This window comes from Folsomia candida, unplaced genomic scaffold (genome assembly GCF_002217175.1).
Source record: "Folsomia candida strain VU population unplaced genomic scaffold, ASM221717v1 Fcan01_Sc001, whole genome shotgun sequence".
NCBI classification, from domain to species: Eukaryota; Metazoa; Arthropoda; class Collembola; order Entomobryomorpha; family Isotomidae; genus Folsomia; species Folsomia candida.
The window spans coordinates 2,683,108-2,705,728 of NW_019091193.1; the positions used below are offsets into that span (position 1 = coordinate 2,683,108).

A 22,621-nucleotide genomic window follows, 5' to 3' on the forward strand; every position below is an offset into this window, starting at 1 on the left:
AGTCAATAAAGTAATTAATGAAATATTGCACGAAGCACATAAGTATTTAGTAAAGTTGCAGTATTTTATTTCCATCAATTTAATAAAATTAAGCATTTTTACAAATACAGATATTAGCCAAGCGAATAGATTTATTTTACGTGGCAGACCCTTAGAGCCGATAAGGTCTACATCTATGCAAACGATAGGAGGGATAGGCGAGATGAACATGTAACTGATTAATTTCATGACCTTTCAACAGCGACATGCCCATTTTATGTAGGTTTCAGCCTAATGAATTAAGTAACTTTGTGAATGTAAATTCAAAATATTTTAATTGATGTGTTTACTCGAAAGATAAATTACATAAATGTTCATGTAAATTCCAAAGAGACAAAGTAGCAGACTACATTTACATATTAATCCCAATAATTTCCATCAATTTAGTAATATCCATTTCACTTCCCAGAACAATGAGCTCCTTCATGACGGCACTTCTAAATTCTCGCATCCTATTTTCTGTGTAGCAGATTGCCCCAGTAGCTTTCAAAATATCAAGGGCTTCCTGAAGTACACCTTTGTCTTTGGTGTGCATTCGAATAATTTGGTAAAGTCGGCCGGCTTCCCTTTTATGGTCGGAATGTAGCGTGCGAATGACTGGAAGACTGAATTTTCCTTCGGTCAGATCCTCGCAAAATCCTTTCTTCTCTTCGTACTAAAAATATTTAAATTATGCAAATTATACGTGGGAACAGTAATTTTTTAATGAAACGTTTACCTGTTTTGACATAAGGTTTAAATAGTCGTCCCGAATTTGGAAATGGTGTCCGATTAGTTGTGCCAATGGAATTATGTCGACTTCTGTCGTACTTTTGGAACCAAGTAAGGTTGCCATCAGCATTAGTTGACCGGCCGTTTCTACAAGGATTGTAATTATGTGAGGGGGTCATGATCATGAATAAGTTGCAAAATTTTAAATATTTATCAGCTCATATCAAGTCAAATTCATTGATGAGATTTTTAGGGGATGCTAAAAGTGTAAATTATTTACGTGACCTCTGCCTGACCTTGACCTTGACATCATCAAACTCAAAGTTAACGTTAGGGTAATAACGTAACCATTTATAGAAATATGTGTAGAGGTAATTCACGTAGGACTTGGTAACATTGTAAAATCCGTAAGAATTTTACAATAACTTCGGTAGTGTAGTTACTTCATGACCATAGTTTGAAAGGTTTGGTAAAATTTCGAAAATTTAATACCCACAATTTTTTTGACTAAAATTTTGTGGATAATTCGTCTAAACTCTCATCTTTCTTTACCACTACTCCTTAATCAAATCATTAATATCTGTTTCCCAGAGCATGCAAATTTCTAAGATGGGAATATTGCATTTCATTTGACTCACTGTGCACCAAAATGTCATTGTAGTCTTTCTCGGTGGGAATCTTATCCTCTTCAAAGTCCTCGTTGTCTTGACACTGATAATCTCTGTAGTACAAATCCATCCCCTGCGAAATATGGAGGAATTTCATATACTTGCAAAATCTGTGGAGCAGCTCTTTATCGCGAAAGACCGTGTGGACCAGCTGCGTCGCTTTGAGCATCTTGTACGCCGACGCGTTCATGGTTAACGGATCACCGTAGATTAAATGTGCCGCGGTAACGCCGCGACGCAAATCGCTGTCATCTTGGATGTCGTCCACCCTAATGTTTAATTGTCATTATATTAATATGTACATGGTATTTTTCATTTCTAGCAAGTGGCCGCGGAAGCCATGGGGACATCTGGGGAGATTAACATTGTAGAATAGCGGAGGGAGGGGTTTATTTAACATGGACAGATGATAGGGACATCGAATAAATGTGGGAACATTGTCCCTCTGTCCCCACGCTTCCGCGGCCACTGATTTCTAAAATAATTTACTCACAAGAGTGACGACTGGTGCAACATGTTCGAAATATCGCCAACCGCGGTGACATATTTTTCTTCAACTTTTAACCACTGATTAAAAAATTGGCCCGTCTTTCTAGATAAATTTTTACTGCCGGAATTTTCCAAGTAGGTGTACGGCGAGAGGACCATATCCAACATGTTGGAATGTGTTACACCCATATTTTGGGCAAGGCTGGTGGAAGCCATGTTTTCTATGGAAATGTTACTTGATTGTTTAATGACAATTAAATAAAGCTTGGCTCTGGACGCTTCTTCTATTTATCCTGTTGTAATTTATATGGGTTGGGAATGGAAAGAGAATAATTTACTTTATTTAGGAGGAAAATAAAATGAAAAACAGAGAAATCTGATTGAAATCAATTAGCCAACTGAAGTGTAATCCGACAAAAGGTTTATCGAGATGCGCAACAAGTGTAATTCTTGTGTTACAATTACTTATTTATAATGAAACACAATATCTATTGAGCAAAAAATTCTTGATAGGTTTTTCCGTAAATATTGGATTTAGCTTTCCATGGAGAATTGAGCATTCCTAATTTTTAAGCTAGATTTACTGATCTATTTAATTGCCTATATTGTGCGCACTCATCCGAATATTTCACAAGGTGGTGTAATTTCACTGTACATGCATACAAACATATATACAGTAGCCGCAGAACCCGTGGGGACATTAACATGGTAGGATTGGGAAGGGATGGGTTCAAATAACATGTACAGATGATGGGAACATCGAATAACCGTGGGGACATTGTCCCTCTATTCCCACGCTTCCGAGGCTACTGCTACACATACAAATGCATAAGTTATGAAAAGACCAAACAACACTTCTAAGTACAAGTAAAATGTATCGTGACGAATGTAACATTCATTTGCTACATTGGTATTAAAATTATACCGGCCCGTAGAAATTTCTTACCAAACTGGTAACACTTTAATACCAAGTTATTACTACATAGTGTTGCTTACCAATACCGTTTTGATAGAGTCATATTTATATGAATACCGCTTGTAGTTATGTATTTTAATACTGGATTTTTAATAGCTGAAGAGCTTTTAGTCCGGGAATTTATCTTCATGTGCTACGAATTTAACAAATCTACATATTTATGCGAATTTATGAGGCAACTCACATTTTCAACCTTCATAACTGCGTAGGGTTACAAGCTTTTGCGAACCTTTACACACATATATGAAGAAGTTTGATTTTTAAACTTTTACGAAACTAGTTTTGGTTCGTAAACATAATCTCGTAACTGATTCGAGTGTTTAAAATTCAAATTTTCAGATGAAATCAAGGTTCGTATAGATTACGCATGGGAGGCTTTTTTAACAAAAAATGTATGCGAAGTTAATTTCCGTCGAAAGTGTGTAAACTTATAAACCTAACGCAGTTATGTACATACGTAGGTACAAACTTGACTTCAACCCCTCTACGTATATTCATGTGTAATTGAGATTTCGCGATTAATTTGGTAAGTAGCAAACAACGTACGAACCATAATTGCACCAAATTAGTTTTGCCTCCACGTGTGCACCATTATTGCACACGTGGAGTATTCAAAATACTACAGATACATACTTTAGGAAAAAACAAGCAATATTTTTTTCACGCAAAATTTATCGCAACGCGTGTGGAATTTTGTGCACAAGGTAACAGTAAATATATCACTTTCGCCACGCGTAAACAGGTTAAAAAACATGCGAAGTTTATTACGTAATTGTGTACTTCAGCGCATGCAGAACATGTGCAACGCGTCTGGCTAGAAGTTTGAATTTTTTTATATTTCTCTACCTGTATTCAATTACATACAAACTGGAATTTCCACACATCAAAAAGCGAATATTTATTATTATTTACTATACAACAAGTACTTTATCCGGTAAGTGCTTTGCTTTGATTATTGCTGTACAGAAATTGTGCCAGGGTTTCGCATAAATTGAAGGTGCTAAAAGCTTTATTTATCATTTAACAGTACCATCGATAGCATGGATTTGAACCTCCAAAGGCTGGGACTTTGTGTGGAAATGAAAAATTTTGAGTACATATTTTTGAAGTTGATTTTTCCGGTTTAGTACATACTTTAACAATTCGCTACACGTAGAGCTGAACAATTTGATACTGGGCCTCCTCAGACACACGAAAAAATCGTCGCTTCGAATTTCGCTTTGTTTTTCGCTTATCGATAGCAGAGCAGAAATTATGAAAATTGCAAACTTTGTTCCGACTTCAGCTAAGCGACCTTAACCCCACTTCTGAGTTGAATTTCTGGTCGCTTACCCCAGAGCTCGCTTATCAGGAAGCAAGCGAAAAACTAAGCGAAATTCGAAGCGACGATTTTTTCGTGTCTTAGGAGGCCCACTAATTTGCATTTTAAAATAATACCTAAGGTTTCGCTTGAAAATAGTTTGTAGCACTAATTTTATCGGTAGGCAATTAGCCTTTAATCACCGATGGTCTGACTGTCTCTATTAATGAATAGTCTAGCTACTCCATAAAGATATTATATGTATGTATGTACATATGTAACACAAATTTTATGTATAACTCCTCACCGGAATACCTTCGTATGAATATCAGGCACATGTATCTCACATTTCACACATATTTACACAAATGGCAAGCATTGTGACACTCTTACCCAGCCGGTCAAGAAGAATTGTATTATCATTTCAGGTAAAATGAATTTAGAATTCGACTCTAACATCCTGTTAACCCAATTGTTACCAATGTCAAACAACGGGCAAGATCCTGGTTGGAAAGAAACGGCGAGAATTGCACAAGAATTGGTCCAAATTTTGGGGAATAAAGGCGACACCTTTGTTCCGTCATGGTCAAGGAATTCCCAAGATTTTGAAAGTACTGCATCAGGTAAGAACTATTTCACCTAGAATCTTGGTTTTAATTTGTTGGGGGCATTCTGATAACAAATTTGAATTTCGTGGTAATTATTTAGAATACAATTTCTACCCGCAAGTCGACAACAATTCACCGAATTCCTCTGAATGTTCCGACTTCTCAACGAATTCGAGCTGTGAGACTCAAACTGTCAATTGTAAACCGACGGATGCAAAATATTTGGACAAACGACGTCGAAACAATGCAGCCGTGCGGAAGTTTCGACATTTGACGAAAAACCGGATTGCAAGTTTGGAGAGAAAAAACGACACCTTGACGAGGCAAAGGGCGTCATACCTGCCTGCATTGAAAGGGTTAATCACCAAGGCGAAGGGGGTAACTTACATTTTAGAGTGTGGAACCAAAATGGCGAAAGAATTGGTTAGAGATGCTGAAAATTTGGTGACAATGATTGATCAAGAATTAAATTAGGAGTGGAAACCTATTTAGTAAATCTTGAGGTATAAATAATTGTAATTATGTAATTAATTATTGTAATAAAGGCATAATAATTGATTGATTTAAATATTGATCGGGATTTCTTGAATGATTATAACGGGGTATGTATGAATTTGCGAATTATTTTTAGCAGATTTTGTTCGTTTCATAGTTATCTGGTCATCCAAGTCGTACCTTTAACTAGATATTTAATTCATCTGAATATATGTATATTTCTTGTAATTTTAAGTATAAACATTCCTGTAAAGTAAGATTCCAATCCCACAGGGAATTACCCTAAATAAATAAAAACATTAACTTAATCGGATTGCACCTAGTTGGAAAAGCTAAACATTTCTTTGCAAGACTACACAGATGATAAAGTCAAGACGACCAAAGTCCGTAAACAGCACTATCCAGACTAATTCAAATAATGTGTTTATAAAAAAATGGGAATAACACAGCCAGGTAATTTTCAGGAATGGTCCCCATAAACTATTATCAGATTTGGAAAAGGTATTTCTAATTAGAATAAAGACTGCAGTGACGTTAATGATTTAATTCGCATGCATATTCATAAAGATCGGATAGTGATTGCATGTAAAATTGCGATGCAAAAATGAGTATTTCCATTGCACTCATTTATAGCCAATTTACAAATTCGTAATAAAATTCTTGAATTTATTGCACATTTTGTGCTGCTTCATAATTACGCGAATATTTGCTATGTATGTACTTTTCATACGTATTTACATATGTATTTACATTTTGCACATAAATATGTACATACGTCACAGTACACACACAGTATGGTATGCGTATGTATGTTGGCAATTAACATGAAATTGTAGGTGCTATAAAAAAATCACAAACTCTCATCTATTCGTGTTCAATAACAATTGAAACCGCCACTAATAATGAGAATTTTTAAAATCCCATACCAGCAAGAAACCAGGATTAAATCAATTCTCAGTGAAAATTGCTTTACGTAATTCTGTATCAAGATCAGGTCATCAATTTTATTACGCTTTAAATGTCCATATTTATGTTAGTTTGGTGTTCAATATTGAAAATATCAGATTTGGATTCCCCTTAATTAATTATAAGGTATGCAGACAAAACAATATTTTTTCATATTTAGTCAAGGTTAAATTAAACCTCGGTTCGAGATGCACGTGGAATTCGGTAATTTAGTGGAAATTTTGTGTAATGGGTAGTTCTGACATATGTGCGTATTGACTAAAGTATGGAAATCTTATAAAAGTAGGCGCACAATCTATCATTTTATTTATTGCGACTCAAATTCTGAGCCTTGAGCGTGTAAAAAACTCAGTCCAAAGTTTTTGATAATAAATTTCCTAATCATGATTCCTCAACTCCCCAAAATAGTTGAAGATGCCGACAAATTCACTGATAAGATCCTTCTCCCGTACTCATACCTTGTCGGGAATCCGGGTAAAGATATCCGTGCGAAGATGATCAGGGTTTTGAACTACTGGATCCAAGCGTCGGAGGAGGATTGCGAAAAAATTTGCGAAATATTAGACCTTCTTCACAATGCGAGTTTAATGTAAGGATTTTAACCATTATTATATAAAAATATTCAATTTTTAAATGTTTGTTACGAAGGATTGACGATATTGAAGATCGAAGCGCAATTCGGAGGGGAAAGGAAGCTGCGCATGTCGTTTACGGCGTCCCTCTCACGATGAATGCTGCCCACTTCATTTATTTCAAAGCGATCGACAAACTTTTAGATTTTTGTGATGATTTCGACGTACGTATTTGAATTTTGTGTTTAAATATTTAATTAACTTGGGAAACTAATTTTATTTTTAGGTAATTCACGAATTCCTTGAATTAATGAAAACCGTTCACTTCGGGCAAGGAGCTGAGCTTTATTGGCGAGATTGTGCTAAAGAGGATGAACTCCCGTCAGAGCGAGATTATCAAGATATCATTGCGAAAAGTATGAAATAATTGCATGAAAAGTGTATATTTCTGATTAAATCTGGATGATTGTCCAATTCAAATTTTAGAAACGACGAGCCTGGCATTAATGGCGATCTCTTTGCTGAAATATAAGGGAACTAATAAGACCATCAATTTGACAAAGTTTGTCACCATGATGGGTTTAAATGGGCAAATATTGGACGATTTGAGAAATTTGACGTGTCCCGAGGTATGTAAAATCCGAAAATTTAGAAATCTTAAACAAATGAATTATATCAGCTAATTCAGTGAGGGAGCAATTACGAGTTCGCATAATTATTCGCATTACAAAATAATTTAAATTAATTAATAGTTACAAAAGGAGAAAGGTTTCTGTGAAGATCTTACCGAAGGAAAGCTAAGTTATCCAATCATCCACCTCATCAACAACAAGAAAATTCCCAACCATCCCGAAAAAAAGAGGAGAGTGTTGGAAATTTTGAAAATGAAAACGTCCAACGTTTCCTTAAAGGAGGAAGTGCTGATCATCCTGGAAGAATCGGGATGTCTCAATTACACGAAAAAACGATTGCAACAGTTCCAACTCGACATCATCGTTGAAGCCGCCCAACTTGGACCAAACCCAGAATTGGCGAAATTGATTGAAGCCGTTAAAACGAATATGGTCCAGAAACCGGCCATGGCATAATTTTTGAGGGAATTTATCAAGTGTTATCATAAGTATTGCATACCTATTTTAGCCCAAATTATAAAATTGGCAGGGTAAAAAAATTGAAATTAATATTTAGTGTTACTAGAGGTTAGATGATTGTTATATTAACTAAAAATGGATATTGAGGAAGTGTTTTAATCGTGAATAAATATTGATGTTTATCTAGATACAAGCTTTCTTCATAAATATTTCATGGGATTTGTAGTTTTTCAGTGTAACCTTTTACGTTTTATAAAGCCTTAAATCAACGTTTCCATACCTACCCGCATAAAGTTTATATTACGTAAATCCTTAAATTTGTAAACCCATTTAAAGAAATGTGTTTATTATCCTAATCAAGGGGCGGATGCTGTTAAACCGATTAAGCACAGTAATGACACGTCTTCCAGATTTTACTTTTACAGAAATACCATGCTTATTATTCCGTGCCGTATCTTCTTGACATCCTGTTAAAAACTGATAATCTTAATTGGTATCGCCTTAATGGGACAAACCTAATTTACGAGATGTAACAAATAATTTATCGAATTTGCCATGCACCCGTTAGTATCAATCCATAAATTACATAAGTGGAAGTTTTACAAAAAATAAGTCATTTTTACCAAACGTAAGTTGTGTTACGTTACACATTTATACATACATCTCATGCTGGTTAAAAATGCAGGAAAAAGTTGGACAATATTTTTATTAGTGTAACCTGTTATCAATTAAATACATTTTTTATTGGGACCATATTTAACGTATTTATATTGAGCCAATTCAAGCAGTCCTTGGTAACATTGTAAGTAAAATCCATACATTCTGTAAACTTTGAAAGTATTGGTATTACACAATTTTACAAATATTTGTAAAGAAAATTAGGTTACAATTTTATTAAAATTATCTCCGATCAAAGGGGTCTTTTTTGGTTTGCAAAGTCTGTAAATATATTTTTCAAATAGTACGGATTTTATTTTAGTTACCCATGAATTGTCTCATTACAAAGGATTGATCTGTGTATGTACAGTGTCGGACAGATGTCTACGTCCACATAGTCGCGTCAATTTCATTTTCAAATTGTCACTGAACTACTGAACCAATTTTCATCATTGATATATCAAATTCTCACAAATTTAACGTAATTTCATAAAACATATGAGTTATTTCTGAAAATTCTGGGAAAACTGAGAATCATAGTGCAGAGCGAGAGAGGATGAAATTTGAGCGGACAAAAGTCTACGTCCACTTCACTTTAATTGTCAACAACAAAAATCTCTCCAATTTATAAAATCAGGTAACTTAATAAATCTATCAATAACATATGCCGCATTAATTTTTAAATAATTTTCTTCAAGAAAAATATGATGGCGTCGACACGCAAGGAAATTCCTATCGCTATTCGAGATCTTGTCATTCAGGACTGGAAGGGTGGACAAAAAGGGGGCTGTCGCAGAGACAAATATGGACCAAGTATAAATTAGCAAGGACAACCATCCAGACAATCATTAAGAACTTTAAAGCTAATGGTTCAGTCCAAAACAAGGTCAGAAGTGGTCGAAAACCGATTTTGGCTCACCGAGAAGTACGCCACGTGCTCAACAAAGTCAACGTTACACCCTCACTTAGTGCTCCAAAGCTATCTACCGAGATCAAGGAGATGTTCGGCAAACAGGTTAGTCCTATGACCATCCAAAGAACACTGAATAAGGGAAATTTGAAATCCCACAGAGCAGTCCGGAAGCCTCTTATTGTACCGAGGAATGCAACCAAACGAGTGAAGTTTGCCAGAGACCACATTTCCAAGCCACAAACATTCTGGGACATATTTTATGGACTGACGAGTCAAAGTTCAATGTCTTTGGGTCAGATGGGCGTCGTAGAGTGTGGAGATATCCAAAAGAAGCTTTGAATCCAAAAAATCTCAACCCCACAGTTAAGCACGGCGGCGGGTCGGTAATGGTGTGGGGATGCATGGCTTCAAGTGGGGCAGGAAAAATGGAATTTATTGACGGAATTATGGACCAATACAAGTACCAGGGAATACTTGACCGTAATATCCAGGAATCTGTTCGAAAACTTGGACTTGGACGACGATTTGCCTTCCAACAAGACAACGATCCGAAACACTCTGCCAAGTCCACCATGGAATACTTCAAGAAAAAAAAATTCCGAAGCTAGAATGGCCTCCCCAATCTCCAGACTTGAATCCCATTGAGCATCTGTGCGACCACATTGAAAGAGAAATAAGAAAACAATCTTTTTCAGGAATTCCGGGCCTTAAATCCAGAATTCGTGAAGTTTGGGAAACCATTTCTGAAGATGTGACCAAGAATTTGGTAAACTCAATGACTCGACGCCTTGAAGCCGTCCTTAAAGCGAACGGAGGCCCAACCAAATATTAAAAATTAATTGTTATAACATTCCTTATAAATTACAGTTTTTTTTGTATGTTTTCTCTGACTGGACGTTGACTTTTGTCCATCCAATTGTTTTCATTTTGAATTAAAATACATCTCTGGCCTAAAATAAATTTTTTAGCGGAAAACTAATAATGTGCTATGAAATTACGTTAAATTTGTGAGAATTTGATATATCAATGATGAAAATTGGTTCAGTAGTTCAGTGACAATTTGAAAATGAAATTGACGCGACTATGTGGACGTAGACATCTGTCCGACACTGTATGTAAATATCTACGAGCTTAACATGAGATACATACATACATACGAACCTGCAATATGTACCATTTTACTTGTAATACAAATACCATTTTACATTCATTTGTACCAAATAAGCCCTTTTCAACTTGTACAGTAAAAGTATTTATGTATGAAATACAAAAAACTTTAATCTTTTATTCACTCCAAAACTATATTAATCTTCCCCTCTAATCTCCATTCTGGACATACATATGTAAACAGGGTTTCTGACACCGTGGTTTTTTTTCTGTGTATTCCAGTGTTTTACTTCATTGCACATTTAACAAGCTTCAGGAAGCAAACATTTAAGGAAACAAGTCTTCAGCAAAAACACCATCCTAAGAAAAAGACTTACAACACAGTGTTAAATTTACTTTGACCCTAGTTTTGGGCAACACTGTCCTACTGAACTTGTTACATCACAAGTTGTTATCCAGTCTGCAGACTGTGGGCATAAGGTCGGTCCTGTCTTAATAAATAAAGATACTATATGCTCGTATGTAAGTGTGCATGCATTGCATATCCCGTAGAAAAATACATACATACACATAAATATTTACTAATACTGTACTGACTTGTCCCTTCCTGGAATCCGGAAAGGCCAAGGGTTCGTCCTTGGTAGGCAGTTGTTATTCAGTACTCTTCATTCATCGACCCGTTAGCTTGAAGGAGGACAGGGAAAATTACCCACCGTTATTCCTAAAGATTTGGGTGGTTTGCTAATTTTTAAAATCGGACATAAAATATAACAAGATACAATCTGAAAAGTAACCACTACACCATGGCGCCTGGTCGGCTAACCCCTTCGCACAAATCTCCAATTAAGGATGCCACCTGTCTCTCGCGACTTTTCTTCATGTAAGTAACTTGCACTAATTTAATCGATTTAGCACTCTAGATTATTTATAATGAAGACATTCATTGTTCCTTCATATCTTCTCGTATCGTAAAATATGTCACGACGGTTACGACATTTTGCATGCGTTGTAAGATTTTGTCATAAAAAACGCGTTACGATTTTTACAAAGCTTGACCCTTTGCTTTTCTTCGTAAACTATGTATTTTACGGTAATAATATGTAAGAATACAAAGGAATAATGAATACCCTAATTATGTACCCAGATGGCTAACTCCTCTGCTTTACAAGGGGTGGAAACGTGACTTGGAATTTAGCGACTTGTACCAAATCTCGCAATCGGATCGGGCCGAAGACTTGGGCCGAATATTGGAAACTTCCTGGGCTAAGGAGAAAAAGACGAGGAAAAGTCCTAAAATTCTATCCGCACTGGGAAAAGTTTTCTGGAAAGATTACGCCATTTCTGGAAGTATTATTTTTGTGAGGGAAGTTCCACTAAGGTAAAAAAAAATAAGAAAATTTGTGTAAATAAAGATTTTTATACATAAAAACAATTGCAATATTTTGCACATATTTTTTCCAGAATTATTCAAGCCTTACTGGTCGGTGCATTGGTGCGTGCGTTAAAACAAGGGGATAGAGATGATGATGCCAATATGAATTGTATTCTACTCGGCGGAGGGATTATAGTCGTAACATGTAATTCTTTGTGCTATTTTTTTGTGCAAAAAACCGTGAACATTTTTGGATTTGGAAAAAAATATTAAGTTTTACGCTCCTAGAAATCCCGTATTAAAATACTACCAAGCGGTATTAAAACAAATATGACTCTACTAACGAGATACTTACATATAAGGAATAGGTTGTAGTAATTCATAGCTCGGTATTGAAGTTGAACAATACATATCGGTAGCAAAATTTTACGGAATGGTATAATTTTAACACTTAGCGGTAGCAACTTTAATACTGGGAAATCAATACCTGCAAGACTACACCAGATTTCGAACAATGTAGAATTTATATTTAACAAAAATTAAATTTAATAATTACAGTGCTTGGCTCCATAACTGCCCATCTCGGCTACTTTATCGCTGACCGAACCGGGATGCGGGCACGAGTCGCGTGTTCATCTCTGATTTACGGGAAAATGTTGAGACTGGGACAAACGTCGTTGTCATTTGGTCATGTCGTCAATTTGATGTCGAACGACTTATCCCGTCTCGATATTGGAGCCAGTTTCCTGCAATACTTGTGGATAGCTCCGATCCAACTGGGTGTTATGTGCTACATCTTGTGGGGCTATTTGGGGTGGACCTGCCTCGTTGGGATGGTCTTCTTAACGATGCTAATTCCTGTTCAATGTAAGATTTTTTAAATTATGTAATACTAAGAAATATTGGGGGGTATTCATTACGAGTTTGAATCTTAGCAAAAAAACAAAGTTGCAAATTTGCAAAAATTTATTAGCTTAAAAATTTAGCATCTCGAAGACTGCTACTTACAATTAGTTCGAGTTTTTTTTTAAAATTATGTCAAACTCGTGATGAATACTCTCAGTATATTACAATACTAAATTACATATTAGAAAAATTATGAAACTTGAAAGAAATCGGCTTCGCTTTTTTATGTAAATATTTTTATCTTTTAAAAATTACTTAACATAATTCCACCCGCCTTTATTTGCAGTGTTGTTCAAAAAATTGTTCGCCAAACTGCGAAGGAATGTGACAGTCTGCACGGATAAAAAGTCTCGTCTCTTATCGGAGGTTATTTCAGGATTGAAAGTTATCAAGATGTACACCTGGGAAAACGCTTTCACCAAGCGGGTGGAAGAGGCGAGAAAGTAAGGATTTTTTGAGAGAACAAATTAAGTTTTATGTAAACTAACTGTCACGGTATTCACTACGAGTTCGCATCGTTAGCAAAAAACAAAAGTTCACAAACGTGCAAAAAAATTAGCTTGAAAGTTTATTTGCCAAGTTGCCCATCTCCAGGGCAAATTTTGGTTCACATTTTTTTAAATTATGTTGCGAACTCGAAATTAATACCCCCTGTGTTTTATTAAATTTCACAGGGATGAGATGGCCTACATAAAGAAGACAACATATCTTTTGTCTGTTAATCAATGTTTTTTCGCAATCTCTGCAAAATTCACGATATTCTTGACCCTCGTGGCGTTCATCTTGGTGGGAAATGAGCTAACGGCGGATGCGGTATGAATTGATCTGCAGAAAAAAAAACAACGCGATATTAAATCTTATCTACTATTCAGTATTTAAATAATTTCAGGCCTTCGTCACCCTAATTTTGTACACCGTGGTCAACGTGTCCATCACCAACTACTTTCCGACCGGGTTAAACAATTTGGCCGAGATATCCGTGGCGATGAAGCGACTGCAGGATTTCCTCTCGATGGAAGAACTACCCCCAAAGAAGGGCGATTCCAATGGGGGTCATGATGTCCACGTTCATCTGGACCGTGCTGGAGGCAGTTGGACGACTGGAAAGGAAAAAGTTTGCTGCGAAAATGAATTTTCCCTTGCAAATATTTCCTGTCGGATAGGAAATGGGGGATTTTTAGGGATTTTAGGTCCCGTTGGATGTGGAAAGGTTAGAAGTTATTAAAGAAAACTTCTTTTCCTCTACTATATACTGCTAAGCCAATATTAATACTGGACAATTTTCTGAGAGGTTATTTGGTTGCTAATTGTCATTATAAAATAATATGCCAGGCAACCTCTCAGATTTTTTATGACTTTTAATTTTGGCTTTTACCCAGGCAGTACTTACTGGGTAAGAAGGAAAGTAAGTTGAGAGGTAGTGGAACCTTATTTTCCTCATGAATTTCAGAGCTCACTGTTACAACTAATTCTTGGCGAGTTGTCCGACATGAAAGGTGGTGTCCACGTGGCGGGAGGAGTGGCATATGCTTCGCAGCAAGCCTGGATATTTGGGGGCACGTTGAGAGACAACATCCTTCTCGGGAGAGAGTACAAAGAGGCAAAATATCGAGAAACAATACGGGTTTGTGCTTTGGAAAAGGACATTTCCATCCTACCCGAGGGTGACCTTAGTTCCGTGGGGGAAACCGGGTTTTCCTTGTCCGGAGGGCAAAAGGCGAGGGTGGGGTTGGCCAGGTAAAAGATATTTTAGACTTTTTTTCATTTTGTGAACTTTGTACATACTCTAAATGGAAATCAGTACATATATATATCGGGTGCAAGAAGGTGATTTATTGCACCTGTTTGACCGCAAAAAATGAAAGGTGGGAAAAACTATTTCCCGCCGCTATAGTTCGTAAGACGCGTCCCTAGATGGCGCAAATTGCTTTAAGTTTCTTGCACATTGAATTTGTGAGTTTTGCAGTTCGAGAAATGTAGTAAGCCAACAAGAAAAGAAAAACTGATGAAAATGATAATTCTGAAATTGTAGATTTTCTAGAAATTTAGTGTTAAATATTTTAAAATTGTATTCCAGGGCTGTATACTCCGACGCGGAAATTTACATTTTAGACGATCCATTTTCCGCCGTGGACGCATCCGTTGGTCGTCACATTTATGAAAATTGTATCATGGGCTTTCTTTCCAACAAGGCGCGTATCCTGGTAACCCATCAACCCAGCTTTGTAAAAGGTGCCACTCAAATTCTTCTCCTGGATGGGGGAAGAGTTCAGTTTTCCGGAAATTATGATCAGTTAGTCAGCTCTGGACTTGAATTTGTCCACTCGGCCATCCAAGAAAAAGAGGGAACTGGAGATCAAGCAAATGATGAAGAGGTACAAGTTCCCACCAAAAATCTGGAAGAAATTTCCCCAAAAAATGTGGAACCTGCCATAAAATTGGATAAATCCTGCCAAAAAGATGAATCAATCCCCAAAAAACCAGACAGGAAACAAATATCGATGCAACTTTACTGGAAATACTTCCGATTTGGGGAATCCGTTCTTGCCTTAATCTTATTACTTGAAATGTTCATCCTTGTACAAATCTTGTTCACGGCGTGTGACTATTTTCCAAAATATTTGACACAAGTTGCAGAAACTAAATGGAGTAACCCGACCGAAATGCGGGATACGATTTGGATTTACACGGCCTTAATTGGAGTAATTTTTGTTGCCGTTTTTGTGAGAATGTTCGCATTTTCGTTGGCATGCATTCGCTCATCCGACAACTTGCATAAGGTCGTGTTCAACCGCGTCGTCAGGACGGGGATTCAATTCATCGAGGAAAATTCGATGGGTGGGTTGCGCAATTGTACAGAAAATATTGTATTATTTGATTTAAAATTCACATTTTATTTATTTTGATAGGTCAAATTCTCAACAGATTTACCAAAGATTTCGGCATTTTGGATCAGCTCTTGCCCACCGTGCTTTTTCAAGGCGTCGATGTGAGTGGTTACGTAATTGATTTTAATATTAATGGCGTAAAGGTAAATATTCATAAATTAATGACGCATGATTATTCCAGATATTTTTCAAGCTTGTTGGTGCCCTTGCCATAATTTGCGTCATGAATGTCATCCTTATCGCCCCGTCGGCCCTTTTGTTGGTGTGTTTTTACCTCGTACGAAAATTTTATTTACCACCCGCCCTGAGTGTGAAACGGTTCGAAGCGAGTGCAAGGAGTGAGGTACTTTCCCACGTGAGCAGTACCGTGAATGGGTTGCCGACGATCAGGTATGTAAAGCGATCGCATATTTACATATTTCCTGAATGTTTCTTGCGTTCCTTGCTTTGCAGTGCAAGAAATGTTGAGACATTAATTTGCAATTTTTTAAATACACTAATTATTAAAATTTTAAGATGAGTATTATTGGTCACTAAAATTCATCACCTTTAACTAAATCCCTTTATCTTGTCGTATTCAGGGCAATGATGGCCGAATCCCAATTTAGGCAAGATTTCCATTCTCGTCTTGATTCCCATTCGGCTGCCTGGTTTATCTACATCGCAGCCTCAAAATGGTTGGCTTATCTTTTAGACACGATAAGCCTCTTATACATTGCGTTCGTGACGTTCTATTTTGTATTTTTTGAACAAGGTTTGAAAATATTGCTTAAAATTAAGGGCTTAACAACAAATATATATGTTTCCATTTTTATTAGATGGTCTCTCCGCTGGTCTATCCATCTCGTTGGCTATAAATCTTACGGTGTAAGAAATATGGAATATTTTTTGTCACACTTTTTAAATTTATATGCATGAAAGTTTTTATTCTTACTGCTCATTTCGTATTACAGTGCGTTACAATTTGGCGTCAGGTAATACACATGTAACAAATTTGCATATTTCTACAGATTTACATCTTTCTCAAAATACTTGAAATATTTTCAGACAATCCGTCGAAGCGGACAATTCCATGGTTTCTTTCGAGCGAGTAGTTGAATATACCCGATTAAAAGAGGAAGCCTCCCTCACATCGAGCCAAGGTATTAAAATAACACCTTATAATATAGCGTTAATTTAACGATAGTTCATATCTTGGTAAAATTAGCTGCTCAACTAACGTCTTCTGGATGGCCGAAAAATGGTAAAATATCGTTTCAAAACGTCTCCCTCACCTACCCCGGTCAAAGCGATGTTTGTGCCTTGAACAATATAAACTTTGAGATTCGGTGTGGCGAAAAGGTGTGACATCTTTAAATAAATACAACCCACCATAAGTTTGTTTTTTATGCACCACATATTTAGCTGAGAGTTGCCACTGGCTTTAGCCGAATTCGACATGCTATTAGATTACAGATACAATTTTCCAACTATTGTTTTCTGAGTCACCTGTTTAGATTGTGGTTATCGCAAATTTAGATGGCGAGCTCGGCTAAAATAAGTGGCAACTAAGCGTGATTAAGTGGCAGCTAAATACATAAGTAGTGCATTAGAATTAATCCCAAATTTTAACAGATCGGCATCGTGGGTAGAACTGGGGCGGGAAAAAGTTCCGTGATTTCGACCCTATTCCGTCTAACCGAACCGACGCCAGGGTCCTCCATTGCTATCGATGGCGTCAACATCCTTTCCATTGGGTTGCACGAGTTGAGATCTGTAATCGGTGTGATTCCCCAAGATCCCGTCCTCTTTAGGGGAACACTTCGACAAAATCTAAACCCGGACGGGAATGACCATCGCTTTGATGACTACGCGATATGGAAGGCCGTAAAGGAGGCGCATTTGGACGACGTGGCAAAATCTGGGGGCGGATTAGACTCAGAGGTTAATAAAAAAATTAACCGGATTTTGAAAATACAATTTAAAACAGATTTCATCTTAAAATACAGATATCGGAGAACGGGTCAAATCTAAGTGTCGGGCAGAAACAGTTAATTTGCCTTGCACGAGTTTTACTCAGGCAGAATAAGATTATCGTCATCGATGAGGCCACAGCAAATATTGACAACGGGTAGGGTCGCGTTGACAAATATTTACAAATATTTGCTAGTGGTGCTAATTTACGAAATTAATGATCTGACTGAACTGCAGGACGGACTCCATTATTCAGGCCACGCTGAGGGAAAAATTCGCACAGTCGACCCTCCTCGTGGTCGCCCATCGACTCCACACGGTACTAAATTGTGACAGAATAATGGTGATGGACCGAGGAGAAATTGTGGTATGTAAAATCTGACTAAATTGTTGGAATTTAAAACGCTTAATTTTAACTTGACTTGCAAAAAATATAAATGATTCAAAATTTGCTACTAAAATATAATTGTTTCTATGTAAATCTCCAGGAATTTGACACACCGTCCAATCTCTTGCGAAATCCGACCTCGATTTTATCCCAAATGGCTGGAAGTACACGGGAAAAGCTGCTGCTCAACTTCTAGAAAATGCGAATTTGCATTAATTTTGATATATGAATTTATTTTGTATCCTTATTTTCTTAATTTCAAACATTATCACAATTTTATTCCTGACAAATTGACTGCATAAAAATGCTAAATAAAGGAAGCTTAAATTTTAAAACTGATAAGCTTTGTTATTTGTATTGATTTATTTATCAATTTATAAGAAACATAATTACTGAGGGTATTCACAATTATCTTATAATGCGATGATATGAAGTGTAACACTCAGATTTGGTTGAAATTTTAAAATTATGTGGTCCAAGTCAAAACAACAAACGTTTCTTGAGGCAGTTGTGCGATGGTTGGAATTGGTCAAAATATTTGTCAAAGTTGTAAAAATTGTAAGTACCTTAAAATAGTTTGCGAAGAAAAACAAGGGGTCACACTTCGTAAAAATCGTAACCTTAGTAACGTGATTTTTGATGACAAGATCTTACGGGGCTTGGGGAATATGCATATATTACGCTGTCAAAAAACGTAGATTTTTTTAACACTCAACTCACCCACCCCTTCCTCATCCTATTAATGTCAAGCTTAACGCGAATAAGATAAGCGACCCAAAACCATACACCAAAATTTTTGATGACGTATCAAATATATGAACTTTCCCTTACAAAATCTCGTAACTGTCGTACATAACTTATTTTACAATACGAGAAATACGAGGAATAAGATAACAACAAAAATAAATGTCAAAAAATAATAAAACTGTTCTTGAACATCAATCCAGATCGATATATGAAGCTGGAAAAAATTAAGAATATAAAAAATTAATTTCATATTTTAAACCATAATTTGTTAAGAATGAATCCTTATAAACTTACCTTGCAAAACGCACTTTCCATTTTGTTTTGAAAAAGTTTCGAATTGAATTCTCTCCCCGAGATGCCACGCCTTTGTTAAAATCGTCTCCCCAGGAGAGACAGGATATGCTAGTCGCGTCTGAAAATCAGATACAATTTTTTTTAAGTTTAAAGAAATCGAAATTTCAACGTAACTTTGAAGTTATTGTGCTGAGTATGTTGGATCTATTGCTAAAAATTTACTTATGTGTGTAAAGCAGGATTTGATGACTCGCCGCCAAAATCGTCAAAATCAGCACATTTGTAACCATTTCTCTGCTCTGGGAGTTTATTATGAAGTTCTGCACGTCAAATTTGTAATCGATAACTTGATTAACAAAAGGTTTTTTAACTATTTACATGAGCCAGCTTCCCTAAGTTCCAATTTGAAGTGATTAAAAATGTGTTGATTTTAACAATTTTGGCGATGAGTCATCGAGTCCTATTTATGCTAATTAATAATAAACACTACCTTCACACTTTTGAACTTTGAGGCATCTCCATCTCCAAAATATTTGAAAATACTCTGAATCACGCCGCCCAAATAGTACCTCCCGTGGCACCTGGGTTCCGGGCGAAGCTTATCGGTGATCGAGTAGTACTGCTTGTAATGCTGGGTGGAATAAATGGACACATTTTTCGCCAAGGGGGATCCCTCCTCGTCAAAATATTTGGGATCGAATGGGACCACGGTGAAGGGGAAGACGACATCCGGTTCCTTCCCCTGTGGTGGGGGCAGGATGGGTATGACTTTTTCTGATCGGGTCGGCCGCCCTTTTCCGGAAGATGAGTCGCTTCCCGTCCCAATCTCGTACATTTGGTATTCAATAAGAAATATTTTGGTTCCGGTTGTATCCGTCCCGTGAACTGGATAAAGGAATTATGAAATTTAAAGGATTAATTTCGTAGTAATTGAGAATAATTGGGCGTACTAATGACAAAGTCAGATTTCGTAGGGCAACTCATTTTTCAAAGGTCGCAAAATTTGTGTTGTGAGGGGGTTCGCATAATATTATTTCGAAAATTCTGCGAATTTACTTTAGTATGAAAACAACATCTGTATTTTCACGTTTTTTCCATGCATTTCTGTAATTTCTCTGTTGGTGATGGTGAGAATGAGTTGCAAAATAATTTTGTGAAATCAAAACTGTGTAAATTTACTGAGCAAACTTGGGAAGAAAAATTTGCATGGTTTTCCAGCAGAAGTTTTGCGAAATTTGACAAATTTTGCAAAACTTCGCCAGTTTTGGGCCCAATTTGCGAGATTTTCGAAGGTCGATGTAATTACGCCCAGTAATTATTTGAGATAATCTTGACATGCTTATCTTATGAATTCAACGTTATCTCAAAGAAACAACTTTAAGTCTTACAATTGTAACAGTACAGGGTCCCCTTTCCTTTATCCAGGATATCTACGAGTTCCAAGTCGTACCAAATTTCCCCTTCTGGTTCGAGAGGGTGTAACATTTTGATATAAATCTCCCCATGAACGGTCCTATCGTTCGGAATTATTTGCGACTGTCGCGACAATTCCATTAAAATCTTGTTGGCCAATGGGAGCAAAAAGGTGGGTAGGACGTGCAGTGATTTATCTCCCCGGTCCAGATAACGAGACGAGTTCGGGTAGGACGCGTCAATGCCAACTGTGCTAAATAAAAATCCCATTGATGAATGAACTTATACATAATATTTGCAAAAAACAAGGCAAACAATTTGTGTGCAAAAAATATTTGCACACCGACCGACCTGCCAAAGCGTGCTGAATCGAATCTTCCTTCCCATACTTGAGACAAACCTGGGGAAATTTATACCCCCAGACGTTCTCCTTGGTGACGTCTTTTATTCCCAGATGTGATTCACTACTGGGCCCGAAACACATCTTGTAATTGGAGTCGAAACTCTCGTCACATTTTCCACGCCCGTCGGAAATTATGGAGGCGAATCTTGTACTCTGTTGCATGATAAAGAGATTTCTTCCCCCGAAGATTGAGGCGAGTTGTCCAAGTCGAAACATTTTTTGTCCAAAAGTTTTAAAAGTTCGTAATTAATGCAAATATAAGATGAGTACGCTTTTTTAAGAATGTTTAAATTTGTTAAGCAAGAAAATATTGTATTCTCTGGTCAAAATGTGAAACAAGAATGAAATTTCAATATGCAGCCCAAATAGATAAATGGATTGATTGGTGCAAAAGCACCTTTCTAAGAATTATGCATTTATACAGACCTATGTGTGGACAATCTGGAGAAGTAAATATGCAAATGCATATACCTATGTGTGGGTCACTACCTTTCTATAAATACTTTAAGTACATAGTTAACATCTTATCGCAACGAATATGGGCCCGGATCAAGAGTATCCTATGTATTTAAGGACCCAAAGTCTAAGAACCGACATACAACGTCAGGTTTAACATCGTAAATTTACATATTTACATATTTTTTGATAATATTTGTAACATGGCCCAAAAGATGTGCTCATAAAAATGGGAATAATACGGCCAGGTTCTTTCCAGGAATGGGCTGCACTACACGCTTTGGCTGATAAGCGTACCGATGATTTACTTTTGCTCCATAAAATATAATCAGGTTGGAATGGAGAATATTTTTAATTGAAATATGTAATAACTGCGGTGACGTTGATGATTAAATCGCATAAAAATATCGGATAGTATGGTTACATGAAAAATTGAGATGCAAAAATAAATATTTTCATTGTATTCATTTAAGGCATGCCTAATCTGTAAAACTCTTGAATAATTAGTGCTGCTAGTTACGCTAATATTAGTTTACTTTGTGCATACATACATACTTATATTATGTATTTTTATATGCTGGCAATTAACAGGGAATTGTGGGTGCTATAAACAATGTAACACTGCACTTGAAGCCACCACGAATAATGAGAATTTTTAAATCCAGTCAATACTAGCAGCAAGCCAGGATTAGATCATTTCTCAGTGAAAATTGCTTCACGTAATTATCAAGTCTTCAATTTTATTACGCTTCCAATTATGTAAACCAAAGCTAAATGTATTACATACATGAATACAGATGTACGTATGTACATATGTACGTTACGTAGTTCGACTTAAAAATGTTATGCATGAAAATGTTACAAAGTATTAGATTGGATTCCACTTACATAATTGTAAATTAAGGGGAACCGAGACATATAGTATGTACGCAATTTACGTAGTAGGCTACATTCCATGACGATCGTTGTGCTATAAGCGGTTTTTGAGCTATCGTTATTTTACTAGAAGCATAAACGACATCCCTTTAAAAATCGAGTTGCATAAACTCTGCAAGTTTCCTTATGTTTATTTTTTTATGAAACTGATTAAATTTCTTAAGTGTTTACATGTCAGGCAAAGAAATTGTCATTGATTAAACTGACAAACCCGAAAGGGGCAATTATCAGTCTGATACCTTAACTCCACCTTGATAAATTTTATGAAACATT

At 36.5% G+C, this 22,621-nt stretch overlaps 5 protein-coding genes across 6 annotated transcripts; 3 read left to right on the plus strand and 2 right to left on the minus strand.

The window, feature by feature from the left end:
- Window positions 1-297: 297 nt before the first annotated feature.
- LOC110844921 (geranylgeranyl pyrophosphate synthase) lies at window positions 298-2,160 on the minus strand. The gene is made up of 4 exons (XM_022091290.2): window positions 1,912-2,160; window positions 1,389-1,687; window positions 758-897; window positions 298-694 (listed from the first exon to the last, which is right to left on the minus strand). The coding sequence occupies exons 1-4, from the start codon at window positions 2,121-2,123 to the stop codon at window positions 392-394; spliced, it is 954 nt and encodes a 317-aa protein (XP_021946982.1). The 5' UTR covers window positions 2,124-2,160; the 3' UTR covers window positions 298-391.
- A 2,360-nt stretch (window positions 2,161-4,520) lies between these two features.
- LOC118433961 lies at window positions 4,521-5,359 on the plus strand. The gene is made up of 2 exons (XM_035846498.1): window positions 4,521-4,806; window positions 4,892-5,359. The coding sequence occupies exons 1-2, from the start codon at window positions 4,617-4,619 to the stop codon at window positions 5,263-5,265; spliced, it is 564 nt and encodes a 187-aa protein (XP_035702391.1). The 5' UTR covers window positions 4,521-4,616; the 3' UTR covers window positions 5,266-5,359.
- A 1,177-nt stretch (window positions 5,360-6,536) lies between these two features.
- LOC110845011 (geranylgeranyl pyrophosphate synthase) lies at window positions 6,537-8,101 on the plus strand. The gene is made up of 5 exons (XM_022091404.2): window positions 6,537-6,841; window positions 6,901-7,048; window positions 7,111-7,240; window positions 7,311-7,453; window positions 7,577-8,101. The coding sequence occupies exons 1-5, from the start codon at window positions 6,636-6,638 to the stop codon at window positions 7,910-7,912; spliced, it is 963 nt and encodes a 320-aa protein (XP_021947096.1). The 5' UTR covers window positions 6,537-6,635; the 3' UTR covers window positions 7,913-8,101.
- A 3,109-nt stretch (window positions 8,102-11,210) lies between these two features.
- Window positions 11,211-18,438, plus strand: LOC110845109 (multidrug resistance-associated protein 4). Its single transcript, XM_022091507.2, has 20 exons — window positions 11,211-11,472; window positions 11,737-11,970; window positions 12,054-12,169; window positions 12,523-12,831; window positions 13,157-13,313; window positions 13,545-13,683; window positions 13,760-14,080; window positions 14,321-14,607; window positions 14,948-15,708; window positions 15,780-15,859; window positions 15,940-16,148; window positions 16,340-16,512; window positions 16,577-16,625; window positions 16,712-16,732; window positions 16,806-16,900; window positions 16,966-17,099; window positions 17,373-17,681; window positions 17,747-17,868; window positions 17,949-18,078; window positions 18,200-18,438. Exons 1-20 carry the CDS (start codon window positions 11,396-11,398, stop codon window positions 18,293-18,295), a joined length of 3,819 nt encoding a protein of 1,272 aa, XP_021947199.1. The 5' UTR covers window positions 11,211-11,395; the 3' UTR covers window positions 18,296-18,438.
- Window positions 18,439-21,306, minus strand: LOC110860525 (peroxisomal multifunctional enzyme type 2). 2 transcript variants are annotated; one of them, XM_022109587.2, is made up of 5 exons: window positions 20,905-21,306; window positions 20,529-20,801; window positions 19,631-20,025; window positions 19,141-19,258; window positions 18,439-19,060 (listed from the first exon to the last, which is right to left on the minus strand). In XM_022109587.2, exons 1-5 carry the CDS (start codon window positions 21,170-21,172, stop codon window positions 19,038-19,040), a joined length of 1,077 nt encoding a protein of 358 aa, XP_021965279.1. In that variant the 5' UTR covers window positions 21,173-21,306; the 3' UTR covers window positions 18,439-19,037. The 2 variants fall into 2 exon arrangements, with proteins under 2 accessions (XP_021965279.1, XP_021965286.1); XM_022109594.2 differs by having other exon boundaries at window positions 20,529-20,806; window positions 20,905-21,046.
- Between the last annotated feature and the right edge of the window lie 1,315 nt (window positions 21,307-22,621).

What these genes read in the sequence shown, in the direction of transcription:
- LOC110844921 (XM_022091290.2), bottom strand. Translation starts at nt 2,123, where the DNA reads ATGGCTTCCACCAGCCTTGCCCAAAATATGGGTGTAACACATTCCAAC. An exon ending in TTGCACCAGTCGTCACTCTT is followed by an intron (nt 1,688 to 1,911) that starts GTGAGTAAATTA and finishes ATTAAACATTAG; the next exon opens with GGTGGACGACATCCAAGATG. An exon ending in TAAACCTTATGTCAAAACAG is followed by an intron (nt 695 to 757) that starts GTAAACGTTTCA and finishes AAATATTTTTAG; the next exon opens with TACGAAGAGAAGAAAGGATT.
- LOC118433961 (XM_035846498.1), top strand. Translation starts at nt 4,617, where the DNA reads ATGAATTTAGAATTCGACTCTAACATCCTGTTAACCCAATTGTTACCA. An exon ending in TTTTGAAAGTACTGCATCAG is followed by an intron (nt 4,807 to 4,891) that starts GTAAGAACTATT and finishes GTAATTATTTAG; the next exon opens with AATACAATTTCTACCCGCAA.
- LOC110845011 (XM_022091404.2), top strand. Translation starts at nt 6,636, where the DNA reads ATGATTCCTCAACTCCCCAAAATAGTTGAAGATGCCGACAAATTCACT. An exon ending in CTTCACAATGCGAGTTTAAT is followed by an intron (nt 6,842 to 6,900) that starts GTAAGGATTTTA and finishes TTTGTTACGAAG; the next exon opens with GATTGACGATATTGAAGATC. An exon ending in GAAATTTGACGTGTCCCGAG is followed by an intron (nt 7,454 to 7,576) that starts GTATGTAAAATC and finishes ATTAATTAATAG; the next exon opens with TTACAAAAGGAGAAAGGTTT.
- LOC110845109 (XM_022091507.2), top strand. Translation starts at nt 11,396, where the DNA reads ATGGCGCCTGGTCGGCTAACCCCTTCGCACAAATCTCCAATTAAGGAT. An exon ending in TTTTGTATTTTTTGAACAAG is followed by an intron (nt 16,513 to 16,576) that starts GTTTGAAAATAT and finishes CATTTTTATTAG; the next exon opens with ATGGTCTCTCCGCTGGTCTA. An exon ending in GGGGCGGATTAGACTCAGAG is followed by an intron (nt 17,682 to 17,746) that starts GTTAATAAAAAA and finishes CTTAAAATACAG; the next exon opens with ATATCGGAGAACGGGTCAAA.
- LOC110860525 (XM_022109587.2), bottom strand. Translation starts at nt 21,172, where the DNA reads ATGTTTCGACTTGGACAACTCGCCTCAATCTTCGGGGGAAGAAATCTC. An exon ending in GACCCTGTACTGTTACAATT is followed by an intron (nt 20,026 to 20,528) that starts GTAAGACTTAAA and finishes TCCTTTATCCAG; the next exon opens with TTCACGGGACGGATACAACC. An exon ending in CAAAGTTCAAAAGTGTGAAG is followed by an intron (nt 19,259 to 19,630) that starts GTAGTGTTTATT and finishes TCTGATTTTCAG; the next exon opens with ACGCGACTAGCATATCCTGT.